Below are 18048 nucleotides of genomic sequence, written 5' to 3' on the forward strand. Positions count from 1 at the left end.
CAGTGATGAGTTTTGGTCATTGTGCACAGTAGTTTAACCCCACCACAACTGAGATACAGAACAGTTCCCTCCCCCGTAGGATGCTTCCATAGGCCCCTTTGTACTCAATCTTCCTCCCTGACCACAGGCCTGGGGGAACCACTACAGTTTTGACATTTCTCCAGTTTTTTATAAGTGGACATCATCCTTTGTGTTGGATGTCTTTGCCTTAGCATAAATATGCTGCCTTTATAACACAGCAATAGCCAGACAGCATTGCCATCCCTGGGTGAGCCTGGAGGCTTTACAGGACATTGTTCCACTGTCCCAAGACAGGAAGATAATAACTGTAACACCTACTGTATACCAGGCACTGCACTGTATCCAGTATAGTAAGTCCCAGCCTCTGTCCTGGAGAGGCTTATGGGGGCAGAAAACCGGTCAACCAAAGGATTATAACATAAAGGGTTCAAATCCTAGGGTGGAAAAGACATGGTGCTATGAGAGAGTAGAGGAGAGGCCCCAACAGGCTGGGAGTGGGCAGGAGAGATCAGGAATGAGGGGAGGCTTCCAGAAAGCCTTGTGTTTGAGGAGACTTTTTTTTTTTTTTGAGGTAGGGTCTTGCTATGTTGCCCAGGCTGGAGTGCAGTGGCTATTCACAGGTACAATCATAGTCCACTATAGCTTCAAACTTCTGTCCTCAAACCTTCATCTGAAAGTAGCTGGAACTACAGGTACATGCCACTGTGCCCAGCTCCTAAGGAGACCCTTAAAAGAATACTAGGAGTTGACCAGAAAGAGTAGGATTTCAAGGTGGTCAAACCAGTCTAGATCTAGAAAATTGAACCTCCCTCTGGAAGTACGGAGGTAGCTATAAAGTGATCTGTGTGTTTGGTCAGCACTCCAGGGCTCATGTCTATGTGCATCTCCAATCCTCCACTCCCTCAAACAGGGCCCGAGTGCAGGTCTAGGTCTGGGAGATCAACACTGAAGACTGAACCATTTGGAGCCCATTCTGTCCTTGTGCTTACCCTCAGGGGTCTCCTGAGCAAGTAGTAGCTTACCCATTCTAGCATGGTGAACGCCCTCTGACAGGAGCAAGCCCAGGGCTAGACCCTTTCCCCCTACCCTTGCCCATACAGGCCCAGCACCCCGGAGAGGTGCAGCAGCAGGCAGAGCCTGCACCTCAACTGTTCCATCTTCTTCCTGCACAGCAAGGCAAGGGCTTAGGGTCTCACTGGGCAGGGGCAGTCACCTGTGGGTGCAGCACAGACTGCATCAGGAAAGGCCAGATACCCAACATGCATAGCCCAACTGCCTGTGGGGCTCTGGTTGTGATCCAGGGGAGTAAGAGGCTGCATGGCGGCCTAGCCAAGGCTGCCTCCTTTCTCTTGAACTCTGGGGTCAGGGCACAGACTCCCTTCAGCAGACAGAAGGGACATTTATACAGCTCCTCTGAGATGATTGCCCTCAGTCCTCCAGTCCCTAGTGAGATGGCCCAACCCTCACATGGGTTTGATTTTACTTCTGAATACTCCTGGCTGACTGAAATTCCTACCCATTCATCCACCCACCCTTCCTCCTCCTTCCTTTCCTCCATCCATCCTCCAATGTTTATTAAATACCTGCTATATGTGACATTCTGTGCTGGGTCTTTAGGGTACAATGATAGAAAAAAAAGACAGTTTCTAACCCCAAGAAGTTCACCATTTAGTGAAAGAGACAGATAAGTCTGCTGTAATATTACGTGGAGACGACAACAGAACTAAGGACAGTGCCATAGCAGCCACGGAGGGGCTAAGCCATGGCACTCGAGTTCAGAGCAAGCTTCCTGGAGCAAGTAGCCGTGCTGAGACTTTCAGATGAAGGGCATGAGAGGCAAGTCAGAGTGGAATGCATTAGCCAGGCTTTGGCGGTGGGGAGTTTTGGGAGCATGCATGGGCTGCTGGGAGGAGCAGTTCTGACATCCCTGTGTTGCCGGGTAGTGGTTGACCTGAGGTTGAAGAGGCAGCTAGAGCAAGGACGCTAAACACCACCTCTAGGAGTGGACTGCAACTTGAGGTGGACGGGAAACTCTGACAGATCTTGCACAGAGGAACCGCGTCTTCAGATTTGCATGGGGAATGAATCACTCTGACATCCAGTGCTTTTTTTTTTTTTTTTTTTGAGACAGGGCCAGGCTGGAGTGCAGTGGCGTGATCATGGCTCACTGCAACCTCTGCCTCCCAGATTCAAGCCATCCTCCGACCTCAGCCTCCTGAGTAGCTGGGACTACAGGCATGCGCCACCACACTTTGCTTATTTTTGTATTTTTAGTAGAGGTGGTGTTTCACCACGTTGCCCAGGCTGGTCTCGAACTCCTGAGCTCAAGTGATCCACCCGCCTTGGCCTCTGCAGAGTGCTGGGATGACAGGTGTGAGTGCCTTTTGTCTTAAGTGCAGCCTGGTTAAGCCGAAGAGGAGGAACACAGGACAGGGAATAAGATGCAGGGGAGAAATGAACAGTTTTGGAAGGACAAGCACACACCAGCCACTGCGCAGGTACATTATGCACAATATGTCACTTCATTTCCTTCATTTCTGCTTGAATTCCGTCTCCTTGTTTATGACCATAAACAAACCTTTTGGCTTTTCTGAGACTTGGTTTTGTCATCTGGAAAATAGGGATGAGACTAATTCCTACTTTACTGCCTGCTTTTGAAGGTCCTTGAGAAAATAAGCATTTTGTGCACTCTGGAATCCTGGCCATCGTGAGCTTACCTGTACTGAACTGTCTGGTGCTGTGACCAGCACCACTCACTGGGCATTTGTCATGTCCCACGCTTATACAATTGGTTACGTTTTCGATGGCCATCTACTAGACCACCCACTGCCTGAGGCAGGGGCCACCATGACTTTCTACCTTCACTGAGGGGCTCGTGGGGTGCCTGCACAGAGCAGATGGCATATGGACACCTGGTGGGTCTGTGAGGCACCTGAAGCCGCTCCTGATTTCTTCTTACCTTCATCAGTTCTTGAAGCTTGGGGTCACTGCGTGAGTTTGGATCCACCATTGTTCGCACCTCATTCTCCTCTTTAAAAAGAAAAGGAATTCAGTGGGGGTGCTGGCACGAGAAAGCTTAAGCGAATTCAGAGACAAGAGCACAGTTACCCAGCATTGTGTCCTCGGGGTCCAGTTCGAAGGGAATTGGGCTGAGGGGCAGGTTAATGGCATTCATTCCCTCCTCCTGCAGCTCGGACACTGGAAGAAAAGGAAGAACAGGGTCACATTTCAGCTGACGGACGGCAGGGGGTCGGAGCTCTGTAACAAGGGTGTTAGATATTGACATTGAGAAAAAAACCCACTAAGGGTAGATTACAGCTGTTACTCAGCCTACGATCAATTCATGGCCTCGCCTGGCTGAAAGGACCTAATTGTCCCCTTAATCTCACCTCTGCCAGCTGTCACTTCACTTGCCTTCCTCAGGGAAGCTGTGAGGTCTCAAAAGCACAGAAATCTCCCTCCTCTCAGAAAAGATTTCAGAATAAATGGAAGCGAGGTAGGCGCTGACTTCTTTCTGAGTCTCTGCCTCCTGCCTGTCCCTTCTTCCTGTCTGGTGCCCAGTGACTGTTTGCTGACAGGATGAACGGGGTCATGGGTTTGAGGCTATATGTACGTTGTAAGGCATTTCCATCCTCACTTCCACCCTCTTCTGACTTCTCACCTCTCCTGGCTTCCCTGGGGTACTCTCCTGATTATCTGTCTTCCCACCTCCATCCAACCCCAGCCACTGCTCAAAAATACCTCAGTTCTGGCCCTTCCCTGAGCTCTGGTCCTGACCCTTGAGATGGAACCACCTGTGGGACCTGGGGCCAGGCACTTCATCTCTCTTGGCCCATTTCTTCAGCTGAAAATAAGAGTTTGACTGGATGAACAGTAAACTTTTACAGTCTTCGAATCCTAGAAATCTGTAATTCTACCTTCCTCAGAAAGAAAACAAAACAGGTAAAACTACCAAAGATTATCAGCCCACGCTCCTCCAAGTGCCCAGCCCCACATGGAGCCTTAGTACAGAAAATTCCTCCCACAAAACCAGTTGTGTGACAGACATTTGGTGAGTGCTGACCTTGGATTACCCCTCCTAAAAGCAGTGACTTAAATCCCCTTGCTTTTCGCCAATTAAGCACAGAAAGGCCATTTTCTCAGAGGCGTTGGTCACCAAGAGGTTCTTAAAGAGCTAATACAGCAGCTGCAATCAACCTTAATAAAAGCAACGTCCCATCTTTCCATTTTATTTTTTTTATTGACTCTGGCCTCACCAACTGCCAGCATAGACTTGCAAGAAATTCTAAGCACAAGGCAGCCACTTACAAAGAGTTCTTTCACATCAGTACACACACTGATAGCTGCAGCTGGACTGAAAGGAGAATGAGGAACAAAGGGAGTGAAACACACTCTATGCCCTAAGAGACACAACTTGGATGGCGAGGCTGGGATTTAGTACCTTTGCAGCGGGCCTTTGACAATCACATAGGGTACCAGCCAGTCACCACCGTGAATCTCCACATTCATAGACACCTACCATTTCATAGAATTCTTCATAAAACATGACAGAAACACAGAAGGGGTACCTTCAAAGCTTAAATCAAGCTTGTCCAACCCACAGCTCACGGGCTGCAATGTGGCCCAGGATGGCTCTGAATGCAGCCCGATGCAAATTCATAAACTGTCTTAAAACATTATGAGATTATCTGGAGTTTTTTTTTTTAATAGTTCATCAGCTATCATTAGTGTTTAGAGCATTTTATGTGTGGCTTAAGACAATCCTCCTTCCAATGTGGCCCAGGGAAGCCAAAAGAAATGATTCTATAGGTACAGATTGTGTTTGTTTTCCAGTTAAGCACAACTGCTTCCTTAGACTTCTATAGTTTCTTCTAATATCTTCCCTAGAACTATGAATTTTCTTTCTTTCCCAGGCTATTTCTCACAAAGAAGCACCGTTTTCATTACTTTGTTAACAAGCATTGCTGTGCATGCAGTGAGCAGTGGAAACAAAGTCATGTTTAAATGTGGCTGCAAGGCTAGGCTTACTGGCCAGTGAAATAACTTGCTCCCGCCTGGGAATTTCTCTCCTGTAGCTACACTGATCTGCACTGTCCAATACAGTAGCTACTAGCCACTTGAGCTATTTAAATTTCAATGAATTAAAAATTCCGCTCCTTAGCTGCACCACCTACATTTCAAGCACTCAATGGCTACAGGTGGCTGGTACCTATAATACTGGACAGCATGGATGTAGAAAGTTTCCATCACAAGGTCGTCAAGTGTGTTCTCATGATTTAAGTGAGGACATGCCATATTTGATTTTCTGCTCCTGCGTTAGTTTGCTAAGGATAATGGCCTCCAGCTCCATCCACGTCCCTGCAAAAGACATGATCCTGTTCTTTTTTTTCATGGCTGCATAGTGCTCCATGGTGTATATGTACCACATTTTCTTTATCCAGTCTATAGTTGATGGGAAAATAATCCATACAACAAACCCCCAGGACACAAGTTTGCCTATGTAACAAACATGTACCCCTGAACTTAAAGTTAAAAAATAAAAGTTTTTAAAGAGATTAAGTGGATAATGTTGTCCTACGTCATCCCATTCAACTAATGTCCATGTCCACATTTAAATCTCCAACCCAGGTCTGACTCTGAGCTCCAAGCTTATGAATCTAATTGCTTATTCAATGTATCCTCTTACTTCTATTAGTAGAGATCTCAAATGTACACATCCAAACAGAACTTGTGATTCTCAACACCCTCATAGCCACCATACCAGCACTAAAATGAATGTGTTCTTGATTCTTATCCTCCTCAGTAGATGGCACCACTATTTACACCATGGTTCACACCAAGCTCCGAGGAATCGCTCTTAAGTTCTCATTTTCCTCACTTTTTGCATCCGTCCAAAACACTGGCAAGTTTTGTGGGCTCCACCTCCAAACCAGGACCCAATTCCCCACTTCTCACCATCTCCCCACTCCATCATCCTGACTTGAGTCACTGTTATCTTTCGCCTGGTCTATCAGAACCACCTTCTGATGGCTCTACTGCTTTGCTTGCATTTCCCCCACTCTCACCTACTTCCCACAGTGCAGCCAGAATGTTCTATAAAAATGTAAATAGGATCATACATTCTCCCACTTCAAGCTTTCTTGTGACTTCCCATCATACTCAGGTCATAGGTAGGATTTGACATTTTATTCTATCAGACTCTGATTAGCGCCCCCCACCTCTCTCTCATGTTTTATTTTCTCATCATGATCCGAAATAATAATATATATGTCTGTTAACTCTCTCCCCCACCAGAATGTAAGTTTTGTAAGGACTGGTACTATTTCTCTTTTGTTCACTATTAGATCCTCCATGAGGCCAGAGGGTACAGTGGTGAGAAGCCAGGCTGCCTACGTTTACATCCAGAATCTACCATCCACCAGCTCTGTGGCCTTGGGCAAGTTCCTCAACCTCTCATGCCTTAGATTTCTCATCTGCAAAATGGGAGTGACAGCAATATTGCCGACCTCCAAGGGTTGCTAAGAAGATTAAATGAGTTAATATATGCAAAGTACCCAGAAGCATGTGTGGCAGACGGTAAGAGCTAGGTAAATATATGCAGCTATTATTATTACTTAAAACAACATCTCAAACATTGTAAGCACTCAAGAAATATTTGTTGAATACATAATTCAAACTGTCAAGACTACCCTTCAACTGCACAGGTTATGAGTTGCGACAGAATTTGCCAAAGCAGAGTATGGGATGCAAAGGATTTTACCTTTTTCCCAGAAAAACAAAATACATTTACATTTTAGCCTGTGTGTGTGCACGTGTGCATGCGCACGCACGCACATTTCTGGGGCGGAATTTCCAGCTTACCTTTTGTAAGGGAAGTAAAGTCACATCTGTCCCAAGACTTGTTGTACAGCCAAAGTGAGCCAATTTGTAAATAGAGAGGTATTGAAACATCTCTAAAGTGTGTGTGACTAGCAATGCAATATTTGAAGCCAGGACTCCTAAAGGTGGATCTGAACAGGATCTCTTTTTCTGTGTAGATCACTGTTAAACATGTTTTCAGATGAAAAATCCCCAGTCAGAAACATTCCCCTCTGCCCTGCCTCTTTAATTCACTCACAGAGACATAACAAATCCAAGAAGAAAGGCCAAGATATGTTTGCAATTGGAAATGTTTTTTTCAGGAAACGATTTGGTACAGGAACATCATTCCCATTCCATTAACTGCTGACTCTGAGCCAACTGTTTGTAAAAGTGAATATGCAAACTGCCCAGTGCAGGCCTGGCCCCTGCCCCATGGGGCCCCATTAGTGGCCACTTTCCCAAAACAGCCCTCCTGCTTTGGAGGTTTCATTTCTATTAAACCAAAGCAGGACCCAGCAGAAGCCCCTTGCCAATCCTCAGGCACTGAAAGAGAAAGAACTACAACCAAATTTTCTTGGCACAGAATGGGAATCTGATGTTTATCCCCTGAACTTCCTCTGACAATCTAAAACTAGGTCCGAATGTCTTGCAGCGCCATTAAGTCATAACTTAATAAACAGATCAAATGCCCAGCTGAAGGTCGGGCTAGGGAAAGCAGGGAGATTGCCTGAACCCCTGAAGTGCTCACCATGAGAAAGGGGGCTTTTGTTTCCAGGGATATGTGGTCTGACTCTGGGTCCACATGCACAGAAGAAAGTACCTGGATGGGCTTTGGTATACAGATTTGAACCCTACTTCTGTTTTTGTCAACTGTGGAACCTTATCCAAGTAGGTTAACCTCCCTGAAATTCAGTATAAAACAATTCTGGCCATAACAAGGGTGTAGCTGACACTGGTGGTTTGCTCCCCAACATTTATCCATTTTCCCTGCTGAAAGAACCCTCATTTTGTTCCAGTATACACCCCTCCCTCCTATGCCTCCAGGTAAAGCCACTATTGGTTTAAACAAATCATGATGATCTTGATCCCTGTAGCAGTGGTTGGCTCAAGCATCATCATGTCAATTCTGGTCAATGAACTGTGACAGAAAATTTCTAGAAGCTTCCAGAATCACTTTTCTTCATTCTAAAGAGAGACCCAAGGAAGAGAAGGCAACCTTCTTCTAATCATTATTGTGCCAGGATATTATACCTGGATTTGTTGCAGCCATTTTGTAGCCATGCACTGAGTAAGCTCAAGGAAGAAGCTAGTGTGTTGAGGCTGGCAGAGAAGAAATATAGAAAGATGGGGTTCTTGTTGATACTATTAAGCCACCATCCTTGGAACCACTCAAACTCTATATGTCTTGTTATAGGAGATACAATAAATTCCCTTATTGTTTGAGCCAGTTAGAAGAGGTATTTTTCTTGGCCTCAGAGCCCAAACTCCCTAACTGATAACATGGGGATACCAGGTTTCTAAAGCAATGAGTGAACAGAGTAGGTCTGCAATGAATGGTAATTTCCCCTGATTTTTGTTCATGAAGAAAAGAAACGCTGTGGCATCCCAGAATACATCTAGGGACTGAAAGAATACCAGGGGAAAGCAAACGTGGAGAGAATAGACAGAGGTCTCTAAATATTCAAGGCCAGTAATTTCATTCAACCAATAAGCATTACTGGGCACTGCCTCTGAAGCAGTCCCCATGCCAGCACTGGTGATACAGGTTTGGGGATTTGACATAGGCCTGCCTCAGTCTGCTCAAGGTGGTAGGAAAGGTAGGCCCATAGATGCAGTGCACACGGTGCTACACTCAGAGGTGACAGAGGTGTAAGGAGAGAGCCACAGGGGCTCATGTAGAACAAGGCAAACTTTGGATGGAGAAGATTGGGAAGTAGTCCTAGAAAAGGAAACATTTGAACTGGACCTTGAAAATGTAAATTTTCAACCAACACATGTGCACTACAAAAGGCACATCTTGTGTAAAAATAGCAAGATGTGGAAAAACAGGGCAGGTGTTGAGGGCGTAGTGATTATGTCTGAGCACAGAGAATGCAAGTGTGCACAGGGGAAGGGGGCGAGGAATGGAATAGCAGATAAGTAGGGCGGGGGTCCAGAGTGTTAGGGTCTTGAATTCGTCTATTCTCCACACTCCCAGAACCACGCCCACTGCATCTGTACTTGCAAAAAACCATTCTGAGAGAGGGCAAGAAAAGAACCAGGATATTCTTTCTCCTTCAGGGCCAGTGGGCCCCAGTGAGATGTTTAGGCTGCTCTAGATCCTTATCAGAACTCTGATTATTAATTTCTAGTCCTCTTGAAAGTTACTAAGGCTCCCTTAATTTCTAAATGGTTCAAGGGCGTATACAGAAGCTCCTGGCACCTAAAGACAACTATATTGTCTGGTCAGCAAGTCCCAGCAATGTTTCTCTACATGAAAAATCAATCTGAAAGAACATCTACAACAACAACAACAACAACAACAACAACAACAACAAATTTTAAAACCCTACAGCCTAACATCATACTTTATGATGAGAAATTGGATGTTTTGCCCCTAAAAATGGGAACAAGTCAAGGATGTCTCCTCTCACCATGCCTACTCAAAATTATACTAGAAATCTTACTACAACAACACAAGAGAAGAAAATAAAAGGTAAAACAAAGACAAAGAAAGTGTCTTTGTTTGTAGGTGATATTTGTAAAGAATCAACCATAAAACAAACAAACAAACAAAAAACCACCAATGCCCCTCACCCTCAAAACTCCTAGAATAAGCAATTCTAGCAAGGTTGCAGAATGCAAGGCTAATATACAAAAGTCAACTGCTTCCTATATACTACCAATGAATAGTTGACATTTAAAAATTAAAAATACAGTATAACTTATAATAGCACAAAAAATGCAATACTTGGGTATAAATCTAAAAAAATGGGCACACCATATCTTCTGATATGCAGAAGATTATAAAACCCAGATGATCTAAATAAAGGAGGAGATATTCAGTGTTCAAGGACTGGAAAATTTAAGATGTCAATTCTTTCCAACTTCATCTATAGATTCAATGTTAATCTCAGTCAAAATCACAGAAAGCTATTTTGTGAATATTGACAAACTGATTCTAAAGTTTACACAAAAAGGCAAGAGACCTAGAGTAGCCAACAAAATACGGAAGAATAACAAAGTTGGAGGAAGAACACTACCATACTTCAAGACTACTATAAAGATACAATCATCAATTGTTAAAATGATCACAGACCTAAATTAAAGCACAATACTATAAAACTTCTAGAAAAAAAAAAATAGAAAATCTGTGTGACCTATGGTTTGATTATGAGTTTTCAGATACAACACCAAAAGGATAATCAATGAAAGAAAACTTGGTGAGTTGGGCTTTATTAATATTTCTACTGTACAGGTCGGGCACAGTGGCTCACGCCTGTAATCTCAGAACTTTGGGAGGCCAAGGCAGGTGGATCACAAGGTCAGGAGTTTGAGACCAGCCTGGCCAATATAGTGAAATCCTGTCTCTACTAAAAATACAAAAATTAGCCCGGCATGGTGGCGCACACCTGTAGTCCCAGCTACTTGGGAGGCTGAGGCAGGAGAATTGCTTGAACCTGGGAGGCGGAGGTTGCGGTGAGCTGAGATCAGACCACTGCACACTGCACTCCAGCCTGGGCAACAGAGTGAGACTCTGTCTCAATAAATAAATAGATAAATAAATAAATCAGTCAGTCTACTCTACAAAAGATACTGTTAAGAGAATGAAAAGACAAGGCAGAGACTGAGAGAAAATATTTGCAAAATACCTATCTGATAAGACTTGTATGCAAGTCTGACCCAACTACAAAATGGGCAACAGACCTGAATAAGCATGTCACCAGAGAAGATGTACATATAGCAAAGAGGCATATGAGAGGATGTTCATTATCATTTGTGATTAGGGAATGACAAAAACACCAATGAGATATCACTAGACACCAATTAGAATGGCTAAAATCCAAAAAAACTGACAACACTAAACACTGGCAAGGGATGTGGAGCAACAGGAACTTTCATTTATTGCTAGTGGGAATGCAAAATAGTAGAGCCACTTTGGAAGACAGTTTGGTGTTTTCTTACAAAACTATAATTTTACCATATAATCCAGCAGTCAATCTCCTAGGTATTTACCTGACTGATTTGAAAACATGTTCACACAAAGCCCTGAATGTGAATATTTATAGCAGCTTCATTCATCATCACCCAAAACTACAAGCAACCAAGATATCCTCTAATAGGTGAGTAGATTTAACTTACCTATTAGATTTAGAAGAGACATGAAAGAACCTTAAATGCATATTCCTAGACAAAGAGGTTGGTCTAAAAAGGTTATATGCTATACACCTCTAATTATATGACATTCTGGAAAAGGTGAAACTAGAGAGAGTAAAAAGATAAGTGGAAGAAAATGCTGAACAGGCAAAGTACAGAAGATTTTTAAGACAGTGAAAGTGTTCTGTATGATACTGTAACGGCAGACACATGATATTTATAGTGTAAGAAATGTCTTAGTTCATTTTCTGTTGCTTATAACAGAATGTCTGAAACTGAGTAATTATAAAGAAAAAGAAGTTATTTCTTACAGTTATGGAAGCTGAGATGTCCAGGGTTGCGGGGCCACATCTAGTGAGGGCCTTTGTGCTGGTGAGGACTCTCTGCAGGGTCCTGAGGCAGCATATGGCAAAGGGGCTGAGTGTGCCAGCTCACAGCTCTCTTCCTCTTCTTATAAAGCCACCAGTCCCATTCCATAACTCATTAATCCATTAATAGATTAATCCAGGCATCCCCAACCCCCAGGCTATGAACTAGAACGTGGACCAGTACTGGTCCATGGCCTGTTAGGAACTAGGCTGTACAGCAGGAGGTGAGCAGTGGGTGAGTATTACTACCTGAGCTCTGCCTCCTGTCAGATCAGTGGCAGCATTAGATTCTCATAGGAGCGCAAACCCTGTTGTGAATTGTGCATCCAAGTGATCTAGGTTGTGTGCTCCTTATGAGAATTTAATGCTTAATCATCTGAGGTGGAACAGTTTCATCCCAAAACTACCCTCCACCCAACCCCATGTCCATGGAAAAACTGTCTTCCATGAAATTGGTCCCTGGTGCCAAAAAGGCTGGGGACTACTGGATTAGTCCAGGTAGAGCAGTCATGAGTCAATCACCTCTTAAAGGCCCCACCTTTCAATACTGCCACATTGGGGATTAAGTTTTAACATGAGTTTCAGAGGTGACAAATATTCAAACCCTAACAAGGAGTAAACCTTAATGTAAGCAAATTAAAAAATCATTTAGAAGGTTAGAGGACCCAAGGATGTAATGCAGATTGTGACAACAGAATCTAACTGTATTACAAATACATGAGATGACCTCAGTGAAAGGGGTGATGGGAATGGTACTAACTTAAATATCTCTGGAAATGAGATGATTCATTCCAGAGACCAAAGGCAAAAAGAACTGCATCTAGGCACTGCACTCTAGTTGATAAAGTTGTTTCCCATAGGGTGTGGGTTAACAATGCTGATACTGCTATATGTGTATACTGGAATTGAACAATTAAGTAAATGCATGGTGGATGGTAGGAGCCAGGTTTCTCACTGGAGTGGGAGGTTATAGATAAACAATGGGAGAAAGCTAGGATGGTCCATGTGATAATGCATTGGAGTTAGAGACACCAGTAAGAACTTATGTTTACCTTAACATAGATCCAGATGGTTACAAGATATGTGTATATGTCTCTAAGTATTTCTATAAATTCGTGCACACACATATATTTCCTTACTGTGTTAACTGAGAAGGCCTAGATGCATCAATACTCCAGTAGTAATGAATGTACATGGAGCCCAGATGTTCATTTCTAGTCCTGTTCTTCAATAAAAGTAACCAGGGTTCCTTGGAAAAATGGCTGATTCTAGGACTGCAGAGAAAATATATGAGATAAGCTTGGAGCCAGAAAGGAAGTACTCAGAAAAAAAAAAAAAAAAAAAAAAGAGGGATGTCAAAGGCCCACAGGAGCTGATTGAAAGAGCTGGCCAAAGTTGGAACAATTTGAATAACAAAATAAAGTAGTATTGGATTATAATAAAATGGATTATCATATAAATTGGGTTATAATAATCTAAAGCCCATAGATAAAATAAATGTCTGTGAATCCACATTGATAAATAACTGAATAAATTAATACATGGAAGAGAAAAAACTAATCCGTACAGAATTTCAAATTTACCTAGATCCTCTGTTCTGAAAGAATGGAGCATAACTCCCTCTCTTTATGTGTGGGCTGCGTCTAGTGACTTTCTTCCAAAGAGTACTGTATAGGAAGGAGGAAAAAAGTATGCCTTTACAGTGGAGAAATGTGACAAACACCACCTCAGCTAGGTAAACAAGACCAACATCCACGGTCATAAACCATGTTGATGTTATGTATCCTTGATAGGATGTGATGAAAATGGCACTTTACCTCTGTGACCTTCCTTCCAGAAACCCATAACCATAGCCTAAGCACGAAAAAATGTCAAATTCCAACAGGAGGGCATCCTAAAAAATACTTGACCAGTACTCCTCAAAACTGTCAAAGTCATAAAAAAAAAAAAGTCTGAGAAACTGTCACAGCCAAGAGAAGCCTAAGGAGACATGAAGACAAAACGTAATACGGAACAGATAGAGTACATTAAGCACAAGCTAAAGAAATCTGAATCAACTATGGCTTTAGACATAATATAGTAATATCAATAATAATATAAGTAATATAAAAGTAATATATCAATAACTGTAAGTTAGTAATAATATATCACTGCGGTCCGTTAATTTTAAGAAATGTACCATACTAATGTAAGATGTTAATAAGAGAGAAAACTGGGCATGGGATATATGAAAACCCTGTTCTCCCTTTCCTTTTTTTTTGTAAATTTTAAACTATTCTAAAAATATATAGTGTTCATGAAATGGGGTGGAAATCCAAGATATTATGAGACAACAAATGTTTCCTCCCATCACCAAGGAGATAGGAGTAATTTATCTGACTAAGCTCTGTAGAAGCATTTGGACAGGAGGCGAAGCCCAAAGATCACTACAGCGCAAGGTGTACTCATTCTCAACTGAGAACTCAAAGTTGTTGGTTGTTTCCAGGGCTGAGATGAGAAAAGTTAGGAAAAGACAGAGCGTCCTCCTAACTTAGGGATGCCTGGCCGGGTCATTTCTACTTTATTAAAAACGGGTCTGTCTCACTAGTACAAGTGTCACTGAAAGTTCGGTAGTCTCTTCAATGACTTTTCCCTGGACTTGCATCTATCCATGGTCCCCTATGGAGGTCTTTATACCACAGGCTTTTGTATTAGTTCTCTATTGCTGTAATAGCAAATCACAAACTTCGTGGCTTAAAACAATACAAATGTATTATCCTTGCAGACCTGCAGGTTAGAAGACGAACATGGGTCTCACTGGGCTAAAGCCAAAGTGTCAGAAGGGCTGTGTTCCTTTCTACCGGCTTAGGGGGTAATCCATTTGTTTCCTTTTCTAGCATCTAGAGGCTGCCCTCATTCATTGGTCTGTGGTCCCTTTCCTCCATCTCAAAGCCAGCAGTGGTGGCAAGGATCAAATCCCTCTCACTGCATACTCTAAATCTCCTCTTCTACTTTTAAGTTTCCTGTGATTATATTAAGCCCACCTGGATAATCCAGGCCAATCTCCCTATTTTAGGATCAGCTGATTAGCAACTGAAATTCCCCTTTGCCACATAAAGTAACATATTTACAGATTCTAGGGATTAGGGCATGGACAGTTTTGGGAGAGTGATTATTCTGCCTACAATAGCTTTTTCTTTTAAGGGAACAAGTTCTGTTCTTAATACTCACCCTTCCCTACAACATATGGGTTCACTTTTTTTCCCATGTGAGATTGCTAGAAGAAAATGCAAAATCTGCACCCCCCAACTCAGACCCTTAAACAAGAGAAGTTTTATTGTTTTTAACGAAAAGGGTACTTGTTTCAGTGGTTATAATATGTGACTTCAGGTAAACATGGGAGCCAGCTCTTGGTGGCCTCAGCAGACTGTTGGGGTCTCACCACACTCTCTTGTACTTGACACAGCTGTCTAGTCACCAAGGTTGACATACGGCCCTTGGAGCACAGCCAAAAGAGGGAACTTAGAAGCTGGTGTTGTGATGGGAGCTGACAGCAGGACCTATAGTCCCAAGTCCTACAATTTCCACCTATCTTTGTTTTGGTCTGTTTCATAGGCTCTGCAGAGTTGGAAGTCTGCCAAGCAAATGGCCCCTAAGCACTTATTCACTGTTCAGCCAACCATGTGATGCAGCTGCCCTCCAATTGCTTGTGGGCCCGGAAGGAGATGGAAGCATCATTGGCTGGCTTCAGGCAGTCAAAACAATCTGAGTTGAAACATTATTTGAGGTCCCAAGTAAGCCACGGGAGTTAAATTTAAACACAAAACAGGCATAGAGAGCCCAGGGAACAATATTCATCACTGTTCTTTGTCTTTTGCCATGCCATACCCTGTTATCTTTTCAGATTGAGAATGCGAACCATTTCCTTGGTTTGAAAGTCTGCTCCTACTTAGAGCAGCAGTGCCATGCCTTTGTGCATGGGTGCGCATCTGTGCGTGTCCACATGCCCTAAGCGTTTGTAATGGCCTTGGGGAGAACACAGAACTTGACCTGGTAAGCTGGCTAATTACATAGGAAATGTAGACACAATAAGCCACCTAAACCAAGGACAGCCAGGGTGGAGCTGGCATTACTTATCTCACAGATTCATAAGCATGTATGGGCATCTCTAGTGCTAGGAGATGGGCCAGGAGCCATGAATACAAAGACAAGTACCTGCCTTCCAGAGCTTGCTGGTTCCTAAGGCAGCCACCTTGGTGGCCCTCAGAGCCCAGCACAGTGCCAGGCACCTGATAAGCACTTACTAAGTACCTGGAGGATGTTTAAATGTGGGGGGGGGGGATACTGCATTCCACAAACTGCAATGAAATATGTGGGCCCTCACACAGTACCGAACCAAGTCCTGAGAGCAGCGTACTCTTCCAGGGTGGAGGCAGCAATAGAGGAGCGTTTTGGAGCCACAGGCTCTCAGCAGGACCCTAAGCAAAGGCCACGTGGGCACAAGAGGCACCTGGCGAAGGCTTGTCACCTCACTGGCCTTCATCTTCATGCATCACCTGAGTTAAGTTTCCTCTCTTCATCTCATTCTCTTTGGCTCTTTGACCTTCATGTCTATGTCCTTCTTATTTATGAATCCTGAACAGCTAGTCATTTATTTTTGCAGTGGCTCAGTGCTGCTTAAAAAGTGCCACATCAACTACTAGTCCACTGAATTCCTAAGAGGTAACCTCCTTGGAAACAGCTCTCAGTGGGGCTAGTAAGCAAACAGACATGCTGTGTTCTGGTTGAATCGGATCGCTGGTGGATTAATTCTGGGTTTGTCTGAAGAGTCAGCGGTTTACCCTGAAAAGCACTGTTTGTGGAAACTCTCTCCTGTGACCGATGATCATGATGGTGAGAGCACACAATTGTACGTCCCTTGTATCAGGAGCATCGATATAACACTTTCTTTTTTACATGTATTAACCCATGTAATCTTTGCAACAATCCAATGAGTAGGTACTATTATAATCCTCATTTTACAGATGAGGAAAATGAGGCCCAGAGAGGTTATATAACCTGAGCAAGGCCACACAGCTAGAAAGTGGAGCCAAGATTTGATCCTGAGCCAGCTGGGTGCAGAGCTCTCACATCCTTAACACTATGCTATATGTTGTCCCAGTTTTACGTAGCAACACTTGCTTTTTATATGAAAATGTTTCGTCCATTAGGCAGAGGAAATGTTCCCCAAACACAATGCATATCTCTAAAAACGGCCTGAAAATACATATCACGCCATTTTTTGCAAACCACATTTGTTGTGAAGGCATGGGAACACAGTCACTTCTGCATTCCCACGTAAAGCCAGGAGAAAGTTTAATGGAGAATAATCTTGCATAAGCTAAGCCCTAGGGGTTGCCTGGTCATTCTATGGAGGCTCAGCCCCTGCAAGGACAGACTAAAAAGGAGGTAATATTTGAGCAGTATTTTTGTTTTCAATAATGGTTGATTTTTTTCTGACTATAAAAGAACAACATGCTCTTTAAGATAACTTGGAAAATATTTTTAAAAAGATAAAATAATCCTACTGCTTAGAGTTAAACTCTGTTAACATGTTATATTTTCTCACAAGTATGTCTATGTTTTATACATAGTTTCAAAACATACTGGGTTCTATAGCCTGCTTTTTTCATGTCATATAATCTTGTTATATTTCTATATGCCATAAAAATATCACTTTAAGTAGCTTCTCAATCTCTATTGAAGGTATACATCGTACATAACCATTCCGTAACTGTTGAACGTTTAGGTAGTTTCCAGTTTTTGGAAGGGGACAGTTGAGTCATTTCCCAGCTACGAAGGGTGAGTGGGTGCTCACAGGCAGACCAGCAAGGAATTTGGGGCCTCTGGGAACTCGTGCACAGTCCTATATGAGAGTTAGGGCACAGGCTATATTCTTTCTTCTTCTTTTTTCTCTTTTTTTTTTTTTTTTTTTTGGAAAAAGGTTTTTTCCTTTTACCCAAGGCGGGGGGAAATAACCGGATCCACATCCCCTGCAACCTTGACCTCCTGGCCTTAAGTGATCTTCCCACCTTAACCTCCTGAGTAGCTGGGACTACAGGCATATTCCACCATACTCAGCTAATTTTGTATTTTGTATTTTTTTTTTTTTTTTTTTTGGTGGAGACAGGGTTTCACCATGTTGCCCAGACTGGTCTCGAACTCCTGGGCTCAAAAGTGCTGGGATTATAGGCTCAAGCCACCATGCCCAGCTGGCACACGCTATATTCTTTCTCTTTCATGGAAGCCAACATCCAGAAAACTTCAGTGACTTCCCTGAAAAGATCCCCAGCAGGATGATTCTAACAGTGAGTTGTCTCCTTTCTCCAATGTCTTAGTTTGGAGTTGCTTGAAAGCAGGAAAGAAATCCCAGGAAAGGAAAGAAGAACAAACAGAGTATGACAGGCCCAAGAAGAGACAATAA

The 18048-nt window shown here is 43.1% G+C and overlaps 1 protein-coding gene across 2 annotated transcripts in view; it reads right to left on the bottom strand.

Annotated features, from left to right (window-relative positions):
- Positions 1-18048, bottom strand: part of PARVA (parvin alpha) — a 171413-nt gene that overhangs the window by 60534 nt on the left and 92831 nt on the right. For both annotated transcript variants that reach the window (XM_017881581.1, XM_017881582.1), the window contains exons 2-3: positions 3130-3219; positions 2981-3051 (exon numbers count right to left, since the gene is read on the bottom strand). In XM_017881581.1, the coding sequence (XP_017737070.1) occupies positions 2981-3051; positions 3130-3219 (161 nt within the window). The remainder of the gene's footprint in view (positions 1-2980; positions 3052-3129; positions 3220-18048) is intronic.

The sequence above is a fragment of the Rhinopithecus bieti genome, unplaced genomic scaffold (assembly GCF_001698545.2).
Source record: "Rhinopithecus bieti isolate Rb0 unplaced genomic scaffold, ASM169854v2 scaffold_11944, whole genome shotgun sequence".
NCBI classification, from domain to species: Eukaryota; Metazoa; Chordata; class Mammalia; order Primates; family Cercopithecidae; genus Rhinopithecus; species Rhinopithecus bieti.